The sequence below is a fragment of the Xyrauchen texanus genome, chromosome 1 (assembly GCF_025860055.1).
Source record: "Xyrauchen texanus isolate HMW12.3.18 chromosome 1, RBS_HiC_50CHRs, whole genome shotgun sequence".
NCBI lineage: Eukaryota > Metazoa > Chordata > Actinopteri > Cypriniformes > Catostomidae > Xyrauchen > Xyrauchen texanus.
In genome coordinates this window covers 60,482,711-60,494,954 of record NC_068276.1, presented here as the reverse complement: position 1 = coordinate 60,494,954, position 12,244 = coordinate 60,482,711, and the positions used below count along the sequence as shown (strand labels likewise).

General features: G+C 38.6%; 1 protein-coding gene across 1 annotated transcript; it reads right to left on the bottom strand.

Moving 5' to 3' along the window:
- Nucleotides 1–44: 44 nt before the first annotated feature.
- chmp5b (charged multivesicular body protein 5b) lies at nt 45–9,356 on the bottom strand. Its single transcript, XM_052133654.1, has 8 exons — nt 9,204–9,356; nt 7,996–8,100; nt 7,785–7,831; nt 4,118–4,211; nt 3,777–3,848; nt 3,525–3,633; nt 967–1,082; nt 45–427 (listed from the first exon to the last, which is right to left on the bottom strand). The coding sequence occupies exons 1-8, from the start codon at nt 9,270–9,272 to the stop codon at nt 377–379; spliced, it is 663 nt and encodes a 220-aa protein (XP_051989614.1). The 5' UTR covers nt 9,273–9,356; the 3' UTR covers nt 45–376.
- Between the last annotated feature and the right edge of the window lie 2,888 nt (nt 9,357–12,244).

The following is a 12,244-nucleotide window of genomic DNA, read 5'->3' as shown; positions in this document are numbered from 1 at the left end:
TCATCCACAATGTTCCATTTGTAAATTCAGTCCTCAAACATTCATCAAATATATAATAATTTATTATACTTGCTTTGAGTAAGCAACACTGTATTGCAGTACAAAGTAAACCAATGCCGGTGTACATCCTTTAGAAAACAGCATAGATCATAGCAACAGTCTCTCAACAGAAAATAATCAAACCTCAGAGCCCAATGATTTTTTAAGAAACCTGACTATGAAGGACACATTTCCTTATGAAGCAATAAAAGATTACAATCAAGACCAAGATTGTAGGCAGGATAGTTTTGAATCTCTGTCCCGGTGTTTCATTGTAAAGTACGTGTGTACATATTTATCCAAGTCTTTTGAGGGGTTGGGTAGAGTTGTTTTTCTATTATGTAGCTGGAATCTGAGGAAGGCCAAATTCGTCCACCAGTACTCCGTCCTGTTTGTACAAAAAAGAAAAGATACTTATAATAATAATAGTTACCCAAAATCGGATCTTCAGAGACATTTATGTGAACATGACACCAGTGCATTGGTCAGTTTAGTCTATTTTTGTCCCTCTCTCTAGACTCCATATTATGAGTTTGAGAAACTCAAAGAAAAGAAGTTCACAAGAAGATCTTCCCTCATCTAAAGCAAAACAATTCAGTGTGTTCGGAATGGCATACAAATGCTACAGTACATCCTGTAGGCAGAATACTATATTTTAAAATAGTATTTGATACAGTATGCATAAGTAAATGATCCCTCGCTTCATATGTACATCTAAGAGAGGTTAAATGATGTCCGCAAATTTAGATGGCCATTTTCAATCTTTGTTTTTTTCCATTAAAATCTCTATATAATGCTATATATCGTTATTGACCAACATTTTAGTTTTGTTTATATCACCAACCCCTAAAAAAATACTATGGTAGTGTGCCATTCTGAACATACTGATAGTTCCAGCTTGTAACTTCTTCCATTAGGTGCACTTACCCGATTGGTGCTTTTGTCTCCTGGTACTCCGTCGGGTATAGCTGGAGCTGAGGAGGCCTCGTCCAGATACGAGTTGTCATCGTCCAATAGGAGTTCATCACCAAGTGCATCCAGTTCTAATAATGCAAACAAATTAAATTTTTGAAGCCACGGTTATGATGCCTTACAATAGAACAAGTCATAAGAAATGCACATTCAGAGGTGAAGGACAAAAAAGAAAAGCATATCAAAGCATAAAATGCTACCAAAAGCAGTCCAAGGAAGGACAACCTGTGAACCGGCGACAGGGCCATGGGTGCCCAATGCTCATTGATGCTCATGGGGAGCGAAAGCTACCCCGTCTGGTCTGATTAATTGCTGAAATGCGTAATGCTGGCCATGATAGATAGGTGTCAGAACACAGCTTGCTGCGTATGGGGCTGTGGAGCAGCAGACTGGTCAGTGCCTATGCTGACCCCTGTCCACCGCTGAAAGCTCCTACAATGGGCATGTGAACATCAGAACTGGACCATGGAGCAATGGAAGAAGGTGGCCTGGTCTGATGAATCATGTTTTCTTATAGAAAATGTGGACAGGTGCGTGTGCGTCGTTTACCTATGGAACAGATGGCAACAGGATGCACTGTGGGAAGAAGGCAGGCTGGCGGAGACAGTGTGATGCTCTGGGCAATGTTCTGCTGGGAAACTTTGGGTCCTGGCATTCATGTGGATGTTACTTTGACACGTACCACCTACCTAAAGATTGTTGCAGTCACATACACCCCTTCATGACAATGGTATTCCCTGATGGCAGTGGCCTCTTTCAGCAGGATAATGCGCCCTGCCACACTCAAAGTTGTTCAGGAATGGTTTGAGGAACACGATGAAGAGTTCAAGGTGTTGACTTGGCCTCCAAATTCCCCAGATCACAAGCTGATTGAGCATCTATGGGATGTGCTGGACCAACAAGTCTGATCCATGGAAGCCCCACCTCGCAACTTACTGGACTTAAAGGATCTGCTGCTAACATCTTGGTGCCAGATACTGCAGGACACCTTCAGAGGTCTTGAGAAGTCCATGCCTTAATGGGTCAGAGCTGTTTTGGTGGCACGAATGGGACCCGCATGATATAAGGCAGGTGGTTTTAATGTTGTGGCTGATCGGGGTATAATATATACACACACACACACACACACACACACACACAGTTATTGAAGTCAGAAGTTTACATGCACTTAGGTTGAAGTCATTAAAAACTTTTAACCACTCCACAGATTTCACATTAGTAAACTAGTTTTGGCAAGACGTTTAGGACATCTACTTTGTGCATGACATGATTCACAATTCCAGTCAAGCCTTTAGGCAATTAGCCAATCAGAAGCTAATTGGAGGTGTTCCTGTGGATGTATTTTACGGCCTACCTTCAAACTAGGGCTGAACGATTAATTGCATTTGCGATAATGTCGCTATATGATAAAACAAGATTTTTTAACCGCAAAGGCTGCGATTACACACTGGTCACGTGACACACGAGAGTAAACCAGTCTGCTGAGGAAGCGTCAACCTTGTAAGCTAAGCTGTACCTTAGTGTTGTACAAAGTCTTCAGGCTCGACTGAACCTGACACTGTTGAAACTTTAGTGTCAAAGAGGAACAGTATGTCAGTTGTGTGGGACTATTTTGGCTTTACCAAAGAAGATGCTGTGCAGCATCAGGTAAAACCTGCCTTGCTAACATTGCTACCTCAATGTCTCCACACCGGAGCTACACAAAAAAAACAAAAACAAAGGAGTTTTTCGCTGCTTCAACTGACATGTGGTCAAGCCGTACAGCGGAGCCCGATCAGAGTCTTGCGGTGCATTTAATTACTGAAGACTTCGACCTCAAAGCTTGCTGCCTTCAATCGGCTTACTTCCCAGATGACCACACAGGGGAAAATATTGCAGCTGGCCTGAGAGAGGAGCTTGTCAGCTGGGATCTCTGTTTATTACAGTGACTTTGAATTATTTGTATAATACAAGATAGGAGATTTGTTTTTATATTTCTGAAATCTGCACATTAGCTTGTGTGATTTGTGAAGTTTGGAGTTCAACAAATCAGTCAATGTACTTCTGTGATTGTCATGTTTTTATTTAACTACTTCATATCAATACATGCATCACCTGCATTCATAATAACACATAGGCCTGGCCTAAAGGAAAGAACAGTTTATGTTTAATCTAATGTTGTGTTCATACTGTACAATGATTTATTGCTTGTCTTTGTTGAATAATACAGAAGATAAAGAGCTTTAAAAATAATCGCGTATTAAATACGATAGAATTCGAAATGTTGGAGAAATGACATTGTGGTGGGAATTTTTATGACTTTCAGAAAAATGCCAAACATTAGCAATTAAAAAATAAAAAAAAAGTGAAAAAAAGCATACATTACTTTCCAGAAGTCCACAAATCTAAAACTGCCCGAAGTTGAAGAAACATATCAAATGTGTCCAAAATGCCCAGAGACTCGCTAGGTTTTGTGAATGCAACTTACTAGCCAGACTGCTCAACTGAGAAAAACAAAACATGTTTTAACTAACCTGCTTCCAGGTCGTCTTCATCGATGTCTGGTGTCCCGTAGCTGCGGCTCATAGCCTCCTGCACCTCATTAGCGTCTTCCATCATGTCTTCCAACTGATCCTGCAGATCCTGCAGAATACACAGCAAAGCAATTTCTCCAATCAATTTCTGCAACTGTGTTTTACATCACAAACTGTATTGGGGGGGTCCCATATCAGTATATCGGTACTTTCACATAAACAGACATTTGAAGGGCTGAAAAGGAATCTTACCTCAATCTGATCAATTTTAACATTCTTGTATGCTTTCTTCATTTCTTTGGCTCCGATTTTCATTGCATCCACCTGTTTTAAACATTAACCAGCATACAAATGATTATTTTTGGTTCACAGGACAATACTAATGATTATTACGAAATATGCTTGAAGGTAATCTTTGGTAACACTTTGAAAAATACTTTTATGGCATTTAGTGCATATATAGTGCATCATTAGTCAACGATACCCAATGGATTGTATAGTTAATATTTCCTTTTTTCATAATAAATTCAGCAGGATTTTGTTTCGATCTGAGGTTGCGAGTACACTGCAAACCGAGTATACTGTATTCTTACAGTGGTTTTGGTGTCTTTAAGGGTCTGGATGGTGTAGTTCGCCTGCTCCATGTTGAACGACTGCTGCATCAACTGATCTTTCTGCCCTTCATACCTGGACATTCAAGAATGATCTTAAATATTGTACAGTCAAATTAAAAATATTCAGTAGTGACAGATAAATGTACAGCACATTTCAGTAAGCTTTAGAAAACAATAAGGCCAATCAGATTTCCTCTATGTAAAGCACTTAATAATACAAAACTACATGAAAGAGAAGTACATGAAGTTCTCATTTTAGAGCTTAGTAGGGTCGAATAACCTTAAAGGGATAGTTCCTCCTAAAATTGACAATTCTGTCATCATCTACTCACCTTAATGTTGTTCTAATCCCATATGAGAGCCTCAGTCACCATTCACATTCATTGCATAATTTTTCCAAACAATGAAAGTGAATGGTGACTAAGGCCGTCTAACATCTGAGGTTCAGCCTAACATCTCCTCTTTTGTTCAGAACAACATGAGGGTGAATAAATGATGACATTGCATTCATTAATTCATTCATTGCACGCATTCATATTCAAGTGCATTATTAAGATTAAGATTCAACTTTATTGTCATTGTGCAGAGTACAGGGCCAATGAAATGCAGTTGTTTTCGCATATCCTAACTCAGCTGGGGTCAGAGTGCAGGGTCAGCCATGAAACAGCGCCCCTGGAGCAGATAGGGTCAAGGGACTTGCTCAAGGGCCCAACAGTGGTATCTTGACGGTGCTGGGGCTTGAACCCCCGATCTTTCGGTCAGTAACCCAGAGCCTTACAGCAATCTGAGATTATATTCTTCTCACCACAATTATACAGAGCGGTTATCCGAGTTACCGTAGACTTTGTCAGTCTGAACCAGTCTGGCCATTCTCTGTTGACCTCTCATCAACAAGACATTTCCAGGGCTCGACATTAAGCTGTCATTCACTTGTCCGAGTAAAAAGTTACTTGTCCGGAGACAAAAACAAAAGGATGTAAGATATAAAAAAAGTAAAGCCTCCATCGTCATCATTTACACCTAATAGGGATGAAGAGCACAGTGCAGAAAGACGGTAAATCATTACTCACCCTCAAGCCTGTATGACTTTCTCTCTTCTGAGGAACACAAAATTAGATTTGTGCCAGAATGTTTGTCACAGTCACTGCATCTTTTCTTCCATAACATAAAAGTGAATTGAGACTGAAACTGACATTCTCCCTAACACCTCCTTTTGAGATCCACAGAAGTCAGACAGGTTTGGAACAACATGAAGGCGAGTAATGATGACAGAACACTTTACAATAAGGTTCCATTCATTAACATGAGATAATGCATTAGCTATCATGAACTAACAATGAACAGCATTTATCAATCTTAGTTAATGTTCGTGTGGAGCGGAGGAGGGCGGGGCCGGGCTGGAACGACACACACACGGTCCCCAAACAGCCTGATGGGGCGCACGAGGGATAAAGGCAGCCGGTGACGACAGTTAGAGAGAGAGAGAGTATTACGGGCAGCTGCCCTGTATGTGTTTGTGTGTGTCTTTTTATTTAATTAAACATTATTTATATTGTTTAAGACGGTTCTCGCCGCCTACTTCCCCTTTAAACCCCTTACAGTTAGTTACTAATAAACACAATTGTTCAAGGTTAGTTCATAGTGCACTAATGTTAACACATACACATACTTAACTATTTTAATGCAAACGTATTAATATACTTGTGGCAAGGTGGAGGGTGGGGCCGGGTCGTGATCCTACACACCCGGTCCCGTATTCGGCTAATTATGCATCCGTGAGGTTTAAAGGCTGACTGCGGAGGGCCGTGCGGGAGAGAGAGATCGTTAGCCTAATACGGGACCGGGTGTGTAGGATCACGACCCGGCCCCGCCCTCCACCCTGCCACAATACTGTATGTTGGAATTAACATTAACCAAGATTAATCAATTGTATAAAAGTGGTGTTTATTGTTAGTTCATGTTAACTGATGTAGTTATCTAACATTAACAAATGGAACATTTTAGTAAAGTGTTACCCAATTTTCACTTTGAGTGTACAAGCCAATTCTCACCAGTTGCATTAAAAACGGCTGTTTAATATTGACAAAATCTATTGAAAATGAACCTTGTTGCTAATCAATTATGTTGCATATCAAAACAGATACGCATTTTAAAGATAGATATGTTTTAATTGTGTGTAATTGATTAATGTTACAGTATTCATATTATTATTATAAAGTATATTGTTATATACTTTACTTATTAAAATGGACTGATTCACATGGTAGAGGAAATACCTCGGATACATACATTAGATGGAGCTCTAGACAGAGGAGATGCAACGGGTGCATTAGTCTGTTTTAAGCATTTCTCTTCACTCTACAGATGGTATTTTTTACACAAAGCTTTTTTGCAATTTCTGCCTTTTCTTGTTGTATTATGAGGGAGCGCCACAATGTGACGAGGCAAATTTAGACCTCTCTAACTTCGCAAGCTTGCGCTGAAGACCGCTTTGTTGACATGGTACAACACCATTCGCAGGTCCAGTTAACAGGTTTATACCCGTTTATATATGTAAAGTTTAAAGTTCAGTAAATATGTGCTTCCCCACTGCTCGCACTCATAAGCTGCTGAACTGCACCATGAGTGAAGGCGAGAGGGAGAGAGCACGATAGAGGGAATTCCCCACATTTTTAAAGTGAAACATTTACTGAGTGCTACTGAGCTAACATTCGTTATTCAGATTTTAATCAGGCTACTTGTCTGGTCGGGCAAGTCAAATTCTCTTTAACTTGCCCATTCAAAATTAAACTCGTCCCGGACACGCATTAAGGTCGAGCCCTGATTTCCATCTGCAGAACTGGATGTTTATAATGCAGGACTTTGAACTGTAAATATGATTTGTGATCGCTGATGATCTACTACTGATGAATGATAAGCTACTGATGAAGAATTAATGCTTATACACCGATCAGCCACAACATTAAAACCACCGGCCTAATATTATGTAGGCTTCAGTTAATGTTCAAATCAACCATCAGAATGGGGAACATTTTTTATCTCAGTGATTTAGACCGTGACATGATTGTTGGCGCCAGGTGGGCTGGTTTGAGTATTTCTGTGATTTTCACGCACAACAGTCTCTAGAATTTACTCTGAATGGTGCCAAAAACAAAAAACATCCAGTGATGGGCAGTTCTGTGGATGGAAATGTCTTGATGATGAGAGAGGTCAACAGACAAAGTCTATGGTAACTCAGATAACCTCTCTGTACAATTGCGTTCATCAAATGAACATCATCTCTGAATGCTAATCTGAGATGCGGGTTGGCGCTGTTTTGGTGGCATGAGGAGGACCTACACAATATTAGGCAGGTGGTTTTAATGTTGTGGCTGATTGTTGTACATTTACAGTTTAAAGTCCTGAATTATGGACAAAAATCTTTGTTCTAGTTTTATGGTTATTATTGGGATTTTAATTGCAAAATAAACTTTGTTTCATTTTGGACTCTTGTAACCTCTATGTCTGTGCCCGTCACACTAATGAAAGACTAAGAAGTTAAATCGATTTAAAAGCTATCGCCCGATTAAATGGTTAGCAGCCTTTTCCGTCAGCTACATTATTGGTAATTGGCAAAATCCACTATCAGTCAGCCTCTACCACTTACATTCTCTTCTGTTTGAGGACCCGCATAGCTTTCTGTTTCACCATGTTCTACAAAACAAGCAGAGAAAACACAATATGATGCCTAAATCCTCAACCACCAACACACGGTTGCATAAGCAAAGATATTTACTATATTCTTATTTAATAAAAAATTAGATTTGCAAAGAAATCGTATTACAATGTTTTGAGATGGTGTCTAAGCCAAATTTTACCTTTGATGGTCCATCCCTCATTTTCTTCATCTGATCTTTGTATTTCATTAGTTCTGCATCGAGCCTGGCGATCTTCTTATCGACGGACTCTGCTCGTGAGTCGACCTGCAGTTCAGTATATAAGATATCAGCATTCACACATAAATAATACATACACAAGGCTGGGCAACAAGGATGCCCTTAGGTCAAGGTGAGCGAGAATGGTCCGATGTCACAAAACCTCACATTTGTTTATCTTGTGCATGTGCTTTTTTTTTTTTAGATCGACGGATTAAAATGTGTCAGCAAGACAAAGTTATATAGTCGTCTATAGAGGTTTTGTTGACATTGTAAAGATGATTGGTTATAGTCTACCCTTCCTGTCTAAAACTCTTGAGAGGGTCGTATTCAAGCAGTTGTCTGCTTTTCTCTCACATAACAACCTACTGGAGTGGTGGTGTGGTGGCGTAGTGTGTAGAATGGGTTGAAAATGATAAACAAATCACTGTTTTCCATTGTTTTTTTTTTACAAGAAGTGTGCATTTGTATCGGTCATGGATCGACACTGCAGTGGTTGAATTTCAAGCTATACTTCTGGATTAAAAACAAAATAAATTAGTTGTTTTAACTTATTAGAAACAGAAAGCTTAACATTTATTGCTATATGTACAAACATTATTGTGTTTATTGTTGTTATATGGGTTTATTGTTGAGTTCATAAATAAATAAATAGAGCAGATAACATACTCGATTATCTTCCTAATTTAGGTAAAATGCAGAAAAACGCAACTGATGACAAGTTATTGATGTGTAATAAACCAGCAGGACTGGTTTACAACACAAGCCTCTCTCTTTTCCCAGAAACACTACTTACAAACTGAATGTTGTTCATTCAATAAAAACACAAACATGTCACTTCAGTAAAATAAGCAAACTAATGTCTAACACAATGACAACCACAAAACAACCAAGTACACTCGTCGTACTGTTTATCTATATGGACAGTGTTTGTTTTGACTTTGAGGCACAGTAGAACATATTCAAATGATCACATCGCTATCAAAATGACTAGAAATATAATATATCAGTTTTCAGTCTTAATAAATGAAGAAACTGTATCGTGAATGAGAGACTCCAGCAGCAGTGACGCTAATGCAGCTGTCAGGACAAAGTTCCTTTGTTTGTCCGTCACCAGACCGTCTATAACGCTGCAAATAACAAATACGTACAGTTGAAATGCAGTCCGTGAGGTTCGGAGGCGGTCCTTTGGGTTTTCCTCGTCCGAAAATGCGATTCATCTCGAGACTTTTCTACAATTAACACGTTGAAAAGAACAACACACCCGACCGACCAAACGCAGCCTGAAAAATCCCGGAAGCACTGACGTCATGACGTCACATGGCTGTCACGCGTTCAAACACGTCATTAGCGCGAGAGAAAAAAAAAACTCAATTGGCGTTGGGTGTGTCGCGTTATTAGTTGCGACTAAATGTAGTTTTTCTTGTTCACAAGTCGCAGTTAAGCTTGATCTTTTTAAATGCTTTTTGGTGTAACTTCCCCCTGTAGGTCTGAGGCCAGTGTTGGGTGTAATGCATTACCAAGTAATTAATTACTGTAATTAAACTACTTTTTTCATAGAGAAAAAAAGGGATAAACAAAGGGATTACTCTTAAATTTTCAATAATTTAATTACAGTTACTTTCAATGTAATTGTATTAAATACTGTATAGTCTATAGGGAAACTCTATAACAATGGTGAATTTAAAATCTAAATTTAAAGTCTAATGTAAAAATATATGTTTTCTAATTTAACGCTGCCCCTTTAAATTCTTTGGCAAGTTCATGATTCATAATTTTATTTGATTTTATATGGTTTATTTGAAAGAATTAAAAGTTTTCCGTCTATGCTTGTATTTGTCATCACAGTAATTAGTCATAAATAGGCTAATGAAATTACTTTTAAGAAAGAGTAATTAGTAATTAGTACAGTTATCTAGAACAGAGTTTACAGGGTTTACAGTGTTACGTCGTCATGGCAACAAAGGTGCAAAATTGGATCCATCCGACTCCAGTGGTTAAATCCATGTCTTCAAAAGCGATTTAATAGGTGAGGGTGAGAAACAGATCAATATTTAAGTAATTTTTTATCATAAATCTTCACCGTTACTTTCACCTTTAGTTCTTTTGTTTTTGGCGATACACATTTTTCATGCATGTTGCCACCTACTGGGCATAGAGAAGAATTTATAATAAACATTGTCTTAAATATTGAACTGTTTCTCACCCACACCTATCATATCACTTCTGAAGACATGGATTAAACCACTGGAGTCTGTATGGATTACTTTTATGCTGCCTTTATGTGCTTTTTGGAGCTTCAATGTTCTGGTCACCATTCACTTGTATTATAAGGACCAACAGAGCTGAGATATTCTCCTAAACATCTTCATTTGTGTTCAGCAGAAGACAGAAAGTCACACATCTGCGATGGCATGAGGTTGAGCAAATGATGAGAGAATTTACATTTTTGGGTGTACTGTCCCTTTAACTTGAATTAAACCAGGAATATATAAGTCAAATTAAAATGTTGGAAGTGTGCACAATAATGATTGTTTTATAGCTTTGCAATATAAGTCATCATAACAAAGTAGCCTATGTACATGCATGAATAAGCTACTATATGCATGTTTCTATAGAACATGCTAGAAATATGTAAAAGGGGGTGCAACAGTTTAACAGTAGTACACAAAACTAAACTAATCAAATAACTGCTAATGAATCCTCTTTAGTAACGATGTTAAAGGCAACAGATTTCAAAGCTAGGGGGAGCTCTTCGCCAATTGATCATGCACTCAGGACACCGATATTGATATGATCAGATACTGTAGGTATAGGGTACCAATGAAGTATGTTTAAAATCATAGTTGCTGCAGGTATACTCCAGATTGATGGGGGTTGCTTTAAATCACGCAAGGATGCAGGATAAGCCAGGACTGTAGGGATAAACTGGAAAAGTTCCTGGTCAACAATAATATCAACTCACAGGTTGTGCCATATGTCAGATTGGGACAATTCAGGGGCATTGAGGTGTGTTCACATGTTGACTGAGCAGATGTTAATGAGAGAACTAACAACTCCCATGATATTAGACTCATTTGAATTCACATTATTCACAGTAACTCACACTTTCATGTCTTAACTATTTTAATAGCAGAGCACTCACTCACAGAGATGTACGTACAGCACAGAGAAAGCATGTTGCAAGTCTGAGAAGGCGTACACACAAATACACAAAACACAAGTCCATGGACATACACAATCGTTCATACGTATTCACAAACACCTTTAAGCTCAAATGCACACTCTCGCATAGCCCTCACGACAATCAGCATAGCCATAAATTCATTTGTAATCACATTGGTTCCAGTTCTCCATTACATAAGAATTGGTTGAGATTTAAGGCGTATAATACAGACAGGGAAGAATACAAATAATGATGATTTTCCACATATTTCTAGCAGTTATTTACATGAAGGCTATAGGAAAACATACATGTATAGTACAAAACACTCTCTGTCCACCAGAGAAACAAATGTGTATATACATTTACATAACATATATTTCTTTTTACGGTAGTGATATGAACATACAGGACAACATCTGTAAATCTCTTTAAATCAGCACAAACAGGACATTAATTGTACATTAACTGTGCATCGTTTTAACTCAAGTGTTGTTTTGATAGTTCCATAAACCCATGCAGAAAGACCATCACAATGCCAAGAGTATTACGATATAAGCTCAAAGTATGCATCGAAGTAGAGACAGTGCATTAGTATTTAGGATTTGCACAATCCAACAGAGGAACACCCAGATTATGAGCAGTTTACTAGAAGTCATGCAATTGCTATGTTTCCGTGTATGAACCTACAGCCCTGGGGGGCACATTAGTGTCAGGCCAAATCTGTGCATCGATTTGCGTAGTCCATGTGTTATGTTAGAGAAACACGACATGATTCAGTCTTTTGCCTTTCCACCATTAATCAATTAGACATAGATAGATGAACCAGAATTAACTGTAGTTAACTTGCTGGGATGCACAAAGAATATTTCCACTAATTAGATTTAAATAAACACAGCGCTACTCTCATTTCCTGAGACATACATTATTTACAATGACCAGCTTCGTTCACTCTTTTTAAATCCTCTTCTTCAGCGAAAAGGGAAATGCTTCTTCAACACAGATCCTTGTACTGCCCCCCCCAAACTA